Source organism: Phodopus roborovskii, unplaced genomic scaffold, assembly GCF_943737965.1.
Source record: "Phodopus roborovskii unplaced genomic scaffold, PHOROB, whole genome shotgun sequence".
Classification (NCBI taxonomy): domain Eukaryota; kingdom Metazoa; phylum Chordata; class Mammalia; order Rodentia; family Cricetidae; genus Phodopus; species Phodopus roborovskii.
The window spans coordinates 2,416,169-2,432,016 of record NW_026126409.1 but is presented as its reverse complement, the minus strand read 5'-3'; the positions used below and the strand labels follow the sequence as shown (position 1 = coordinate 2,432,016).

The 15,848-nt window shown below is 41.1% G+C and overlaps 1 protein-coding gene across 1 annotated transcript in view; it reads left to right on the top strand.

Annotated features, from left to right (window-relative positions):
* Window positions 1–4,072: 4,072 nt before the first annotated feature.
* Window positions 4,073–15,848, top strand: part of Naf1 (nuclear assembly factor 1 ribonucleoprotein) — a 35,761-nt gene continuing 23,985 nt past the window's right edge. Inside the window, exons 1-2 of the mRNA XM_051181934.1 lie at window positions 4,073–4,474; window positions 8,619–8,781. Coding sequence (XP_051037891.1) covers window positions 4,203–4,474; window positions 8,619–8,781 — 435 coding nt within the window. The 5' untranslated portion in view covers window positions 4,073–4,202. The remainder of the gene's footprint in view (window positions 4,475–8,618; window positions 8,782–15,848) is intronic.

Sequence of the window (15,848 nt, the reverse complement as noted above, 5' to 3'; positions counted from 1 at the left end):
ATTCAGACTCTTAAAAAGTTAGAGTTAGCCTTGGGCTAAGCACTTGAGGCTATGTTTAGCAGCTATTAGAAATAATGCAGTAGGCAGGAAGGTTTTGGAAGTACTGGAGGTAAATTCAGGACATTTTGAAACATTCAAGCACTTAGAAAAAGAACCAATTGTAGAAGAGTGAGTGACCTATTTCAAGCTAGGCACAGGTGCAACTAGCCGTTCTTATACGAAAAGCCCAACCCAGACTGCCCCCACCTCAGAAACAGAAGACTTTTAGTAGCAACAGCAGCTTTATCAGGTATTGCTTTGCTTTATTAATTTAAAGTGAGTGAGTAACTGTGGTCCATCTTAGGAGTTATCTGTGAGCCATCTTTCTTACTGTGATTGCCTAATAAAATTTTGTTTTTCTTTCCTTCCTCTATTCAAAAATCTTTATGGGAGCTGGGAAGATGACACAGTGGGAAAATCACCTTGCTGTCACACCTGGTGAGCTGAAGTCAATGCCCAGACGCCACATGGTGAAAGAGGAGAATGGGCTCTTTCAAGTTTTTCTCTGATCTCCATAGGCACCGGGCGGGCCACACACATGCACACACACAAAATAACTGTTTCCAACAGTTGGTCATGGTGGTACATGCCTGTAATTCCAGCACTTGGGAGGTAGAGGCAAGAGCATTTCTGTGAGTTTGAGGCCAACCTGGTTTACACAGCACGTTCTGGACAGCCAGGCCTGCTGCACAGAGAAATACTGTTTTAAAAAGCTAAAAAAGAAAAAAAAAAGTCTCCATACTATTTGCTATAATCTGGAAAAGGCATGATTAGATTCATGAGACTTCATTTTTAGAAGAAAAAGAGACAATAAAGAATAGTAGATATAATAAGAATCATGTAATCTTATCAGTAAAATGAAGATAAGTACTATTTGGGAAATAATGAGCAATAATTTAGACAGTTATTGAGATGAGCATTAAGGCTAGAGCATTCCATTTACCTGGGTAAATTGAATAAATAATTCTTGTTATTATATAGGGACGAGATAGCAGCAAAGGAGAAAGGGCATATATGAGAATAAATCTTGTAGGTTGAAGGACTTTACAACCAGAAACCACGAGGTACAAGGGATGGGTTAAGAGTAGAAAGTAAAAATAAGAAAAGAGGTAGGTAGCATCTACATCAAGAAGAGACTGAAACCCAAACTGGGCCTTCAGATTTAAAAATAAAATAAAATGTTAGTGCCAGTATCTAGGGTTTGAAGCAGGAAATTGATTCTTTTCTATTCTTCCTGGTTAAATTATTCCAGATTACCATATTCACGTTTCTCTTTAAAGGCCTAACTCACTTGTGGAAAAGCATTCTGCAATACTTGGTGGGTTTTACTGTTCAAGAGGTCAATTCTTCACTTGGTTTCCATTTCTATCAAAGATGACCTTAGGCACTGGCTGCACCTCACCCATTTTCTTCTGATATGGCAGGATGGACAGTGTAAGGCTGGGGGTATGGCTCAGTGGTAGAGTACCTGAGCTACCAACTTGAGGTCCTGTGGTCATTTTCCAGTATTGCACAGAAGGACACTGGGAGGCCAGCAGCAGCATGGACAGATACAGTCAGATATGATGAGCTTCAGATTAATGGGGTCTCTACCTGGACTCCACTCAGGCTCTGAGATCTTCTCTCCCTTTCTTATGTTTGAGTTTGCTGTGGGTCAGTTACAAAATGGCAGCTTCACAGAGAAAAGTTGAAGCTCTTCTTATAAGGGTCAGCTATGTCTTAGGGTTCAAGAAGGTTACATCTGTGTGGAAGATGTCTTGTTGTCTAGGAGTCACACTAAATGATCTGTAGCAAGGATATTTCAAGATGCTTCAGTAAATCTTACAGCATTTCCCAGGCTGCATACTCCAGTTTCTTACCTTACCTGGTGTCTTCTCTAGTCTCAGTTTCCCCCATCTCTGCATTTCTCTGTCATGAAAATGCATAGTGTGTGCTTCTATAATTCCTTCCTTTATATGCACAGATATCTCTTGTTTTCCAACTTATCTTTTCTACTGAACTATTAATTAGTTCTTTTTTACTCCTTGCCACTTTTTGGGGGGGGCACCACTCAGCTCCCAAATAAATAATACATTGAGGCTTATTTTTATTTATAAATGCCCAGCCTTACCTTGACTTGTTTCTTGCCAGCTTTTCTAAAATTTAAATTACTCTGACTACCTTTTGCCACTAGGATTTTTCCTTCTCTTACTTCTGTGGCTGGTTCCTGATGTCTTCATCTCCTTGTTTTCTTGCTTCTTCTTCCTTCCCCCAGATTTCTCTTCCTATTTATTTTCTTTGCCTGCCAGCCCAGCCTACCTTCTCCCTTACCTTGCTATTGGCTATTCAGTTGTTTATTAAACCATCAGATACTTTAGACAAAGGATCACAGCTTCATAGAGTTAAATAGATACAACATAAAAGAATGCAGCACAACTTTGCATCATTAAAACAACTGTTCTATACCATAAACAAATGTAACACACCTTGAAATAAAATTTTCCACAACAGTAGACTTGTGATTCACCTTTTCGTACACACAGGTTATAGACCGGTGCAATGTTCACAATAATGCTGAGTAAACAAGCCTGGAATGCACAGATGAGCTCTGGAATCATCCTTGAACCATTCTTCTCATCCTAACCTTTCTGTTGAATGCCAATTTCTTATTTTTAAATTCCTTTTGGCATTTTCAATTGACTACTGTTTTTCCTCAAACTGAATTTCACACTCATTAGCCTTTGTAAAAAATGCCAACTTCTTTGTACTTTCCTAACTCATGAATTTTATAGTACCTTGTTTCAGTCTTAATGTTTTGAATTGCCATTTACTCCACCTTATTGACTTAAATCTTAGTTTAGACCATCATCTATTTCCTGAAGAAAAGAAAGACATTTTGCCACCTAGAGGGTTATTCTAAGAAGTAAAAATTTCCTCTCTTCTAAAATTCAGCTGTGTATGTCTGCAATATCAATCATTATTAATGATACCTCTTATTTATAAATCCATGTTTTAGTTCACTTTGAAGGTATTTTTCACCCTGGATGCATGTTAGACAAGTCATTCTTCTTCATACAGACTTATTCAATGTTCCATAAACTAAACGATATAGTATTTTTGTATTTTACAAATAATAATACTGAGATTTAGTTACAATAAGTTTTATATTTCAAGAAAAATGGTAGAATTGCGATTTTAACACATATATGTCTACCTAGGAAATCTGAACATTGCCTAATTATTGTATGATAACATTTTGAATTCTTGCTTCATCTGGAAGGATTTCCATGACACAGCCCAGGAATCTTCACTTCCCACTGTTGTGCTTTTGAATCTTCAATGCCATACTTCAATTATTTCCTCCTAGAGATTTCCCTCTGCTTTTAAAACTTTTGCTGAATTATCATCACTATCACTTTAATGTACAGGGATGTCTTCTATGGTGTTCCCTGAAAAATATTGTCAGTAAATAATATATAAATATGCATGTCTAGTAAATTGTTACAATATTATTAATATTACTGATGCATCAGATTGAAGACCCTTGTGCTTCAGTACCTTACAGTGTGTCTAAAGGACACCCAGATTTGAATGCTAGATTTTAGGGTTACCCCACCCTTCCTATGAAGCAGCATCAACTATGGTATAGACAATGCCATAGCATAAACAGCAAATTCCTTCGCCTCTGCTGTTGTTTCTTTAGCGTACTGGAGAAAGAAAAATTAAATACTTGTATTTTTTCTTTCTTTTATTGTGAGAATGTAAATGTGATATCATCTTCATTTCACTTTCAAGAAATCACTAGGAGTGTCTTTTAAAGACTTCCTGGCTGAAGATTCTTATGTACAGAAACTAGTACTGCAGTCCTTGCTTCATAACCGTGCCTGGAAGCCCTCCCTTTAGTCAGTTCATGAATAGCAGGGCGGGAAACGGGCGGACTTAGGACCGCGCGGAAGACAAGTTTTCTCACTACTCAGGCTCCTCCTGCTCCCGGGAACCAGCGCCTCGTCGCGTCCCGTGACGTCACCATTTCCCGGAAGAGCCGCGCAGCGCCGGGGGCGTGTCTCCAGGTCGGTCCTCGTGCGGTTACCTGAGAGACGCGCGGGCTTGGGTGCCGCGTCCGCCGCGGGGGCGAGCGCGTGTTCGGCGGAGGGAGAACCCGGGTCTGCGGCCCGTGCGGCGACATGGAGGTGGTGGAGGCCGCCGCGCAGCTGCAGACTCTCCAGTTTGGCGGCTCCGGCCAGGGGCCCGCGGCGTCGGAAGAGCGCGGGGACGCCGAGCCGGCCTGCTCGGCCGAGCCCGGGGAGCATCCGCCAGCCCCGAGCGCCGACGCCGGGAGAAGCCTGCCACAGCCCGACCGGCCGCCTCCGGGCGAGGCCTGCATCACCGGCCCGGACGCCGCGGAGCCGCCGCCAGCCCTGCAGGCCTCGGACTCATCGGACTCGGATTCGGACAGGTCGAGTGCACGCGAGCCCCGGGGCTGCCGGGTGGGACCTGGGGCCAGGGGCCTAGGTCGTAGTTGGCGTGCGTGCTGTGCGCTGATGCTCGGTGCGCACGTGCGCTCGCTCGCTAACCCTGCCTAGAGGCATCGCTTTTCCATGCTGTCTGCTCGGTTAAGAGTTCCCCACCTCCTTCCCAAACTTGATGGGCCGCAAAGTTACAAGTGGAGGTCGTAACCTGTTTATTTACCTAACATCTTAGTTTAGCATGTACTTTTGGGTTATGACATGCATTTTGTTTCAGTTCAGAATTACTACCCCCCCAAAAAAAAATAATCTTAGAATTTGATGGTCAGAAAAAGGATGGCTTGTTTCACAGTTGACTCCTTTTCCAGAAAGTGTGTGTTTTAGCCCAGTCTAGTCTCAAACTGTAGCCTGGGAAGGATGATGGTGAACTCCTGATCCTCCTGCCTCCACATCCCAAGTGCAGGTTGTACATGTACCCACCACCATTCTCCTCTCATAGTTGTTTCTGGACAGTTCGTGTGACTCCAAAGAATCTTTATAGGGAGCAAGGTTCTATAAAATTTGCTAACCAGGTTCTTGGTATTTGGGGCTCTATGCTTTACACATTTCCTCTCTGTGTCCTTGGTGGAAGAAGATCCAAAATATAGAATGTTTTCAAACTATATTGAGCACTGTCTACAGATATTTGAGTAAGCACAAGGTGAGGGGGTTCTGAGAAGTGGACAAGTTAGACCCATCATGGGGAGGTGTGACATTTTTGGGAAACCACTGATTAAGAGACAAGGGAGGATGGTTTCTAGTAGAGGGAGAGGCCTGGGGGTGGGGAGCAGCAGGGAGCTAAGGTTCCTTGACAGTTTTAAGATGGTACTCATCTTGTAATCAGAGCTCATTCGTGCTGCTGGGAAACTGATGGAGATAAAGGCAGATTAGGAGTCCTGTTTGAAGTGAAACATGGAACAACTTAGTGCTGCCCGAAGTGACATCTCACCCTTTGTGGCATAGGGTACCAGATGTTTGAAGGAATGAAGAAAGGTACATCTCTTTGCCTATGTGCTAGATTTTGTTTTTGCTGTTTTGTTTTACAAGACAAGGTTTCTCTGTGTATCCTTGGCTGTTTTGGAACTCACTCTGTAGACCAGGCTGGCCTCAAACTCAAGAGAGATCTGCCTGTCTCTGCACCCTTCTCTCCCCACAGTGCTGGGATTAAAGGCATGCACCACCACTGCCCAGTTTAAGTACTGTTTTGTTAATAGATACTGATTAAAGTTTTTGGTAATTGTGTGACTTTCTGAGGAGACATGAATAGTATCTCTTGACCTCAGATAGTGCACCAGTAACAGTCAAAAGAAATAGTTCCACCCAAGTCTAGCTTAGTGAGACAGTGCATTTGTTGGGTTTGTTCATAGAAGCAAAGGCAGCTGTCACATGGGTGATATGTCTCCTTGGTGATAAAGGCTGTATCCCCGAGCTCCTTGCTCTGACAGCAGGGCCACCAGAATTCTCTGCCCAACGGCTTACTGCTTGTATAACTTTAGGTACCAGGATTGTTTGTGGGTTTCACTTGTTCCTTGAGTCTTATAGGCCCCTTGCCTCCATTTAGGAAGCTGTGTTTCAATTGGGAGGAAATAGCTATACTACAGAAACCCAAAATGCATTTTAGGAAGTTGTGAGCAGCCTCTAGTAGCACTTTGAAAAGTGTGCTGGGGAATAGGGAGCAGGGAAGGAAAGTCATTTGGTGAATGGGTGTGACTTCAAAGGACGTAGTATTTTTGTTGATACTTTAATGAAGAATTCATGTTGTCTAGACTGAGGTATTTCAGACAGATAAAGTAGCGTAGTTTCACAGTAGTGAATATGAGGATGGAGTTAGGCTCTGTGGGGAGTGGGAGGTTACTAGAAACCTGATTTCAAGGCAGTGTAAGACTGACATATTAAAGAGCATGTATTTTTATCTTGTCCACGGTAAAGATATTTTTTGGGGGGGAAATTAGCACTTTTCTGTGTGTTTGAGTATTTTATTAGTGAAAAATACAAACCCATACACCGTCTTGATTTAACAACTATTAGTATTTTGTTAAATGGTATTGGACCATTTAAAACTAATTTGCTGCAGACATCATGCCATTTAAATATATCAGCACAGCATTCTTTTTATAATTGAAAATAATTTTTTTCACATAACATATCCTGAATGTAATTCTCCACATTATGATAAATCTCTAGGGGGACCTTGCTGGAGTCCATGGCAGGCAAGGGTGACTGAGCCAGAAGGACAAACATGCCACGCAGTCAGAGCTTATATGAGAAGTTTTGTTAGAAAGGGAAGGGAGGAAAGAAAGAGAAGAGAGGTAAAGAAACACAGGAGACAAGAGGGAGACAGGAAAAGTCCTGTCTGCCCTAGGGGAACAGCTGGAAAGAGCAGGAAAGAGGAGTGGGAAAGAGAGCGTTAGTGGGTGGGGTCTTTCTTTTAAAGGGGTCCTTTACCTGCATATGGACTATGCACCACAGAACCCTGGGCTCCCTGAGTGCATTCTGCCAGGTGACAGGGACAGACCAGCATAATACCTGAATTCTTACACCCCTCCCTCATCTCTTACCAGTTCTTCCTCCCTGGTCCAAGTTCACACTTTTTTCTCTGTCTGTAGAAAATAAACAGGCTAATACAGAGTATTCTCTCCAGGGTCTCAGTCAAGAGTGACTTCAGACTTTATAATGTAGCTAAGGATGACCTTGAAGCAGCAGAGTTGAGGCTTCAAGCATGTACCACAGTGCTTGACTTCATTTATATAAACACAGCACTGTTACCAAAATCATAAGTGCTGTTTTATAATAATTATTCTGATCTCTTTTTCAATCTTTTTTTTTTTTTCCTTAAAGCAAGAGCAGGAGCTCATTTGGATGAAAGGTCATGAGAAGGTCAAAGTAACATCAGTGGATAAATAGTTGTGGGGAGAGGCTGTTCTTTTGGTATTGAAAAGCTATTACAGAAAAGGTGAGAAATGATGTCTTGAAATGGTGAGGAAGATTAGGAAGTGTCATAGAGTTAGTTGGGAGATTATACTTTGATAATTGACCTAGGATAAAGTAGTATTCAAATGATACCAGGGTTTCACCCACTATGACTGGATTGAAGACTGAGTAGTGAAATAAAAATAGATGTTCAGGGAAAGACATGGAATCTTCTTTTATTTTTTCTTCCCTTGATTTTAACTTGTTAGAAATATGATGTTCCTAGGCATTAGGACTCTAGAATAGTTAATGTTAGGGCTGAATATGGAAGCATTTATTAGCAAGTGGATTATGATTGAGATCTTTGGAATGAATGTTACATGCCTAAAAAGTAGAGACAAGGTCTCTATGGGTAAAGCACTTAAAAATATAGGACATAATGTGCCATCCATTGGTGGTACACACCTTTATAAGCCCAGCACTTGGGAAGCCTCAGAGACTGGCAGATCTCTGTGAGTTCAAGGCCAACCTGGTCTACAAAGCTACACAGAAAACCCTGATTCTTAAAAACAAGATCTACATTGGCTAAAAATATAGCATATAATATGGGCCAAAGTAAGTGGTTGAGTCAAGAACCAAAGCAGTATTCAGAGTTAAATGGTCAGCATGGCAACTTTGAAGAATTCCTAAGGTGATGACTGAGAATGAACTCCTTATTGCATTAAATGGGTGACTCCAACAGGTGCTTTGCATAGAGTTAATGTCTGCTTAATTGTAGTCATAGAGATTTATAACGTGTTATACTGTTAGCCCAGAGAGGGTCCAGGTTTTATGTGTCTGTAATAGTATATACTCAATGTCAAAAATGGCCTCTCCCCACAGTTATTCTTGCACTGGATTTTAAAATGGACAGGAAAAGCCCAGGGTGGAGGCACACACCTTTAATCCCAGGGAGGCAGAGGCAGGAGGCTCTCTGATTCAAGATCAGACTGCCACAAAAAGAAACCTTGTCTCAAAAGAAAAAAAAAAAAAAAACACCAAAGTACTCCACCACCGAAGTCATTTTGAAATGTTGAATTTTGATTTAGACAAGCAATAGAAGGAAGTAAATTGTTTCCTACTTGAAACAAGATTTTATTTTAATTATGATAGTACTTGACCAATTTTTCACCTTTGCCTCTGCAGTGAGACAGATTCAGATAGTTCAAGCTCCTCCTCTTCGTCGTCCTCATCATCTTCCTCCTGTGTGTCACTTCCTCCAGTGCTGTCAGATGGAGATGAAGATACACAAGTTGAGAAAGAAAATAAGAATTTTCCTCTTAAAACAAAAGATGAGTTGCTTCTTAATGTAAGTGCTTGGGTTTGTTACTTATATTGTGTATTATTTATATTGATTGCTCTGTATATCAATCTTCTCAGCTTTTTTGCATGTACCTCCATTGTTCTTTGACATTCTTTTATAAAGAGTCATGCAGAAAGTGTCTGTGGTGGCTTCTAACCCTGACACTTGGTACTTAACTATCAATCTTGAAGAGGCATTGCCTTCACTTTGGTGACTGATAACTTCTTCAAGTATTTTTTTTTTTTAAACACACCAACTATAGTTTCCCTTCCTTCCTCTCCTCTTGTTCCCTCCTCTATCTTTCTACCTTGACACCATCTACTCCTGAGAAAAGTGTAAGTCCTCCCATGGAAATCAACAAAGCTTGGCAAATCAAGTTTAGCCCCCCACTTGCCATAGAGGCTGAGTGAGGTCTTTCCTTATAGGGAGTAGATTCCAAAAACCAAAAAGCCATCTCATGTGCCAGGGAGAGATACTGGTCTCACTGCCAGGGGCCTCACAAATAGACCAAGCTACACAGGTCAGTCCAATGCAGGCTCTCTAGTGTCAGTCCACAGTCTGTGACCTCCCACAAGAATGGGTCTGCTATCTCTGTAGGTTTCCCTGTCATGATCTTGACTCCCACCCCTTGCTCATATAATCCTTCCTCCCTCTTTTCATTAGTGCTCCTTGAGCTCTGCCCAGTGCTTGGCTATGGATCTGTCTCTACTTCTGTCAGTTACTGGTTGAAGGTTCTATGATGACAATTAGGGTTGTCACCAATCTGATTACAGGAGAAGGCCAGTTTAGGCACCCTCTCCATATTGCTAAGAGTCTTAGCTAGCTGGGATCATCCTTGTTGATTTATGGGAATTTCTCTAGCACCAAGTTTCTCCCTAACCCCATAATGCCCCCATCCTATCAAGATAACTCTTTTATTGTCCTCCCTCTTCTTCCCTCCCCCAACTCGGCCATCCTGATAACCTCATGTTTGAACCCTCATTACTCCCCCCACACACACACACCTGTCTATATGGCCCCTCTGCCTCCATACCATATGCTTTTGTCTTTATGGGTCTGGGTTACTGCACGCAGGATGATTTTTTTATTCATTTGCCTGCATATTTCACAATGTCATTGGTTTTTATTGTTGAGTGATACTCCATTGTGTAAATGTACCACATTTTCTTTATTCTTTGGTTGAGGGCATCTTGGTTGTTTCCAGCATCTGGCAGTTACAAATAATGCTTCTGTCAACATTGTTGAGCAAGTATCCTTGTGGTATAATTGAGCATCTTTTGGTTATATGCCCAAGCATAGTATCACTGGGTCTCCAGATAGATGGATTCCCACTTTTTCACCATACTAATTTTTAAAGTGGCTATACAAGTTTGTACTCCCACCATCAGTGGAGGAACGTTTCCCTTACTCCATATCCTCTCCAACATAAGCTGTCATCAGTGTCTTTGATCTTAGCCATTCTGACAGATATAAAATGGTATCTCAAGAGTCATTTTGATTTGTGTTTGCCTGATGACCAAGGGTGTTAATTCCTTAAATGTCTTTTGGCCATCTCTGTTAAAATCTGTACCCCATTTTTTAATTGGATTATTTGGTAGTTTGATGTCTTGATTCTTGAATTCTTCATATGGTTTGGAGATCAGCCTCTGTCAGATATGGGATTAGCGAAGATCTTTTCCCATTTTGTGGGCAGCCATTTTGTCTTACTGACTGTGTCTTTTGCTATACAGAAACTTCTCAGTTTCAGGAGGTCTCTTTTATTGTCAGTCTCAGTGTCTGTGCAATTGCTGTTATATTCAGGAAGTAGTCTCCTGTGCCAATGCATTCAAGGCTACTTCCCACTTTCTTTTCTGTAGTTTCATTGTAACTGGATTTATTTATGTTGAGGTCTTGAGCCACTTGGACTTGAGTTTTGTGCATGGCCATAGATATGGGTCTATTTGAATTCTTCTACATGTTGTCAACCATTTATGCCACTACCATTTGCTGAAGATGCTTCTTTCTTCCCCATTTTATAATTTTAGCTTCTTTGTCAAAAATCGGGTATTCAGAGATGTGTGGATTTATGTCAAGGTCTTCAATTTTATTCCATTGGTTCACCCATCTGTTTTTATGCCAAATACCAAGCTTTTTCGTTACTATAGCTCTGTAGTAGAGTTTGAAGTCAGGGTTGGTGATGCCTCCAGAAGTTCCTTTATTGTACAGGGTTGTTTTCGCTATCCTGAGTTTCTTGTTTTTCCATATGAAGTTGAGAATTGTTCTTTTGACATCTGTGAAGAATTGTCTTGGGATTTTGATGAGAATTGCATTGAATCTATAGATTGCTTTGGTAAGAGTGCCAATTTTACTGTTAATCCTACCTATCCTGTAGCATGGAAGATCTTCCATTTTCTGAACATTGGGTTCAGGTCTTGCTGTTGTAGAACCACTAGGTTCTGTTTTTGCCATATTGCTCTTTTATGTTGTTGAATGTATTCTTACAATGCCATTTACCCATCTGTACAGTTGTTGATTGTTGCGTTGTTTTTGGTGGATGGTTTGTTGTTGTTTTTGTTGTTCCTTCATTGTCTTTTGGTCTGAATGGCCAAGGGTTTTGGTTAATTATCTGGTTGTCAGATCGAGTAGGGTTGTCTCAGCTAAAGTTTGTGTGGGTTTGGGTGCCTAGATCCAGTGTATGATCCCGTTCTTCTGGCTGGTGTGGGCATTACTTGTTCCTATGGGGTCTGTTCTTCCAACTGGTGTGGATGGTGCTGTGCTGATAGGATGTGCCTCTGTTGCTGTAGAGGGCTGTTGAAGGGGAGGCTGCTCTTCTGGTTGATTGGGATGGTGCTCGTGCCTTTAGGGGCTGCTGATCTTGATGGGGATGGTTGGCTGAGGGGGGATGGTGGGTTTGGTGGGTTTGGGCGGTGGAGTGGCTCTTGGCACATTACAGTGTCCAATGGGTGGCCACAGTGGTGGAGCAGCCTGCCTCCAGGGCTGGCAATAAGCTGCTGGGTGGCTTCTGGGGATGGGATGGGAGGGGGAGGGCCAAGGGATGTGCTCTGGAGCCTAGGGCCTAGGGATTGGGGCAGTTCAGCTGGGAGACCAGTTACTCACCTTTTCTTCCAATTGGTGCAGGTGGTGCTTGTACCTCTAGGGGTGCCAGAGGGCTGGGAGGGATGTGTTCTGTGGGTTTGGGTGCTGGTGTGTGTCTTGTTGGTTACTGAGTGGCCACAGTGGCGGTGCAGTCTGCCTATAGGGCAGCCTGCTCACTGGCTGCTAGGGGTGACTGTTTTCAAGTCTTTAGAAGATTTGTTTAGCATACATGAAAAACCTGCCCTGGGTTGATTCCCAGCACTACCGAAACACGAGGAAATTACTTTTTGAAGTTTCATGGCCTTCTGTCCTTTTGTTTTCTTCCATAGTAATTGAGACCTTTTTAATTGATTGCTTTTTCAGAAGTAGAATGCAAAATTCACTGGCTTTAATGGGTTTTAAGTTTTTTAGGTTACCTAATCACTTGAAACTTTGCATTATTTTAAAAATCCTTTGAGATTATGAGGGCCAGTTATGTTTAAACCACCACATTGGTCATCTTTCAGAAGTTCTAATGAGAACCAACAAGTAGGAGAGGAGATCATGATATTTTAGAGATTTACCTATATAGTCTTCTTTGCCTTATTGAGTATGGATTTCTTATCATTGGGAGTCCTTTGACATTTAATGCAAAACCTTACTGTATTGTGGTGGGGAGGGGATGTGTTTTTCTAAATATAATAATCAGACATTCATGAGAAATCAGGTAGGGTCTTTGGGTAGGCAAGTCAGGAGCCATATTTGAGGACTGAGTTCATAACTGATTTTTGTGTCTCCCTAGTCCTCAGTGAAGTAGTTGACTCTGGTGGTTGGTTCATAGTTAGCAGTAGTGATTACAGAATAAATTTGTAAATAGGTGTCTTCATTTGTTCTTTTAAGAAATTGTAACCCATCTAAAGTATATGCCAGGTACTTTAAACAGAACCCATCATGTTTCTGCTTTCATATTTCTAATAAAAGACAGTAAATAGAACAAGACAAATTGAATTGCCAGGAGTGCTTTTGAAGTGTGTGTGTTTGGCTTAAGTCTGAACTCAAAACCAAGACTCATGTCTTTTTTGTCCTATTTCTGAGGGATATTTTGGGAAAGACAGAGGAGGTAATTACAGTTTATTTTATGTTCATTGGTGTTTTGCCTGCATGAATATCTGTGAGGGTGTCAGAAGCCCTGGGACTTGAGTTACAGACAGGTGTGAGCTGCCATGTGAATGCTGGGAATTGAATTTGAGTCCTCTGGAAGAGCAGCCAGTGCTCTTAACTGCTGAGCCATCTCTCCAGCCCCTATTTATTTAGGAGCTTGAGAGAGAGTTTCTCTGCTTAGCTTTAGTTGTCCTGGAACTCATTATGTGGACCAAGCTGATCTTGAACTAACATGGATCTTCCTACCTCTGCCTCTCTAGTGCTGGAATCAAAGGTACACTCCGTCACACCCAGCAGTTTTTTTAAATTTTAAAGTTAATGGAATTCTTGATTAACTTGTTTTTACATTAACAGTTTTAGGTTATCAACACTACCTCCTTGTTGGTAGAGGTAATAAAAACATTGTAATTTCTCTAGTTTGCCCTAAATCTCTAACTTTGGAAGGATATGCTATAACTTTCTCCAAGGATTCATTAAGTTCAAGACACGAAAGTAACTTGGAAAAGATGAAAAGAGAGTAAGTCACTTGGTCCTGAATTACAAGTATAGTATGACCTCAGAGTCCTTCCTGCTCTGTCTCTGTGTTGCTCTGGAGAGATGCCACTTTGGCCAACGATATGCATTTTTTATGAGGATTTAACCTGTAACCTATATCTTATTGCACAGCCTTGAACAAATGATGGACCCAGTGGAATGCATATTGAGATTGTTGGGACACAAGCCTCATGGTCATTCCTGTTTGTGTGGGCAAGTCTGTAGGAGGTGAGAGTGTAGGAAAGTGAAAGCTTGGAAAGCACATGGACTAGTACTGATAGTGGGAGTGCCTGTGAGCCAGTTGGCAGGAAAGGAGTGTGAATGTGTGTTTTGAGGAGGGTGGGGATTGGGTTATTGTACCATACAAGCCATGTGGGATGGTTTTTCTGACAAAAAAAAGGGATGACAAACAATTGGAGTATCAGTGCTAACTGATAGAAGCACATATTTGGAAGTGATTGTGATACTTGTCTAAGGTTGGATTCAGTATAGTGAGAAGAAAAGACTCCAGGATGAAGAGAATAGAAAGATTGACTGTAAACATGAGGTGAACATCACGGGAGCTGAGGCAGCTGTTAGGTCATTATTTTGCATGCCTTCTGAATACTCCAGTTTCAATGACTGCCAAGTGATTCTGTCTTTGCACACTGGCTTCTTAAGTTCACCTCTATATTGAACTTTTTCATTCTAGCTTTATGGACTTCTCCGTCCCTGGCTCTAAATAAGGCATTTCCTTATAGATTTTTTTTTTGAACTAGCTAATTTTTTTTTTCTTTTTAGGACAGTAATGTTACTAGGTTTGTTTTGTTTGTTTATTATAATAATAATTCATTCTTCTGTGAAGTGTCTCCTCTTTGCTATAGCTAATTCCATGTGCTGTGGGCTGTCATTAAGACTATAGATGGGTCACTTGTACTCTTAGGCGGTATTAATTGCATGTCTTAGTATGAAGCTGCTTGATATATGCCTAGTGAAATTCTGAAGAAAATCGGTTGTTTTTGCTTAATGCTCCAGTTAATGGCAGCTTTCAGTTTGTGTAGGTCTTAGGGATGTCTGGATGATGGATATGCTGTCTTCCCTGCAATGTTATTTCCTATCTGCTTTTGACATATTTCATCTTTTAGGAGCATTCTCTTCAGATATGCAGAGTTTCCTCTTTATTTTCTGTCAATCTACTTTCAAGCAAGAATGCTGTCTCCTTAAGTCTTTCCCATAGAAAACTCAAACTCAGCAATCTGGCTGTAGGTTGAGTATACTTCCTATGAAAATCTGAACTCTGAAACTTTGAATATTGACATGAAACTTTTGTTTCATATACAAGATTATTTGAAATATTATATAGGATTACATAATATTTAAGGTATGCATTAAGCAAATGAATTTCATGTTTAGGTTTTAGTTCCATTCCCAGCATATCTCATTATGTGTATGCAAATTGTCAGAAATCAGGAAGCAGGGTGTTTCTGGTGCCAAGAGGTTTCTTGTGAGGGACACAGTCTTTACTGTGTGGCTTATTAGTTACAGGTATCTGGGAATTATAGTCAAGTAACTTTGAAATTATTCTTTCAAAACTAGACCTTTTTTTATTGGATTATTATAACCGAATCCTGTCATCCAAAGAGAATTAAAAATAAAGGAAGCCAGGCATACTTGTAATCCTAAATCAGCCTGAGCTGTATAGCTAGCTACTCTGCGTCAAAAAACAGAAACTGAGGAGGGAGGTGGTCAAGGAATGGAGAAAGGAGATAATGAGTGAGCCACAGAGAAACTGAAAAGGAGTCCCGCTTGTCCTCCTTGATGAGGTACAGGCACTGAGGTGGGATTTGACTGATTGCATTCCTTCAGCATAACCCTTTGAATGCTGAGAGCTTTCTATGGGACTTGCATGGATGTAGAGCACCAAATGCATTGCAGCCTTGGAGTTCTGTTAAGCCCCACAGCGTTGATTGTGTGTCACTGAGTTAGAAAATTAGATTCCTTTTGAAAAATTTCTCAGAATCGTATGCTCTGAGCTCTTCAATCAGGTAAAACAAATGTAAGTGAAAATTTGAATCCTTAAAAACATTAGGATGGTGATGATCTAGTCTATGAACTAGAAATAAGTTTTATTATTGCTTATTTTCTTGTCTGAAAACCTGACTTTGACATTTTAAAATTAGGACTTCAGTGTTTATGGGGATTAAAAAGTGGACAATACTCAATAGCAATAATCATGTGTGTTTGTGCTTATGATATAGCATGACCAAAAAAAAAATGTTAAATGCTGGCCATCAGTTCATGAGAAATACAACTTTCTCATCAAGACAGCCTTTGTTTAAAAAAGA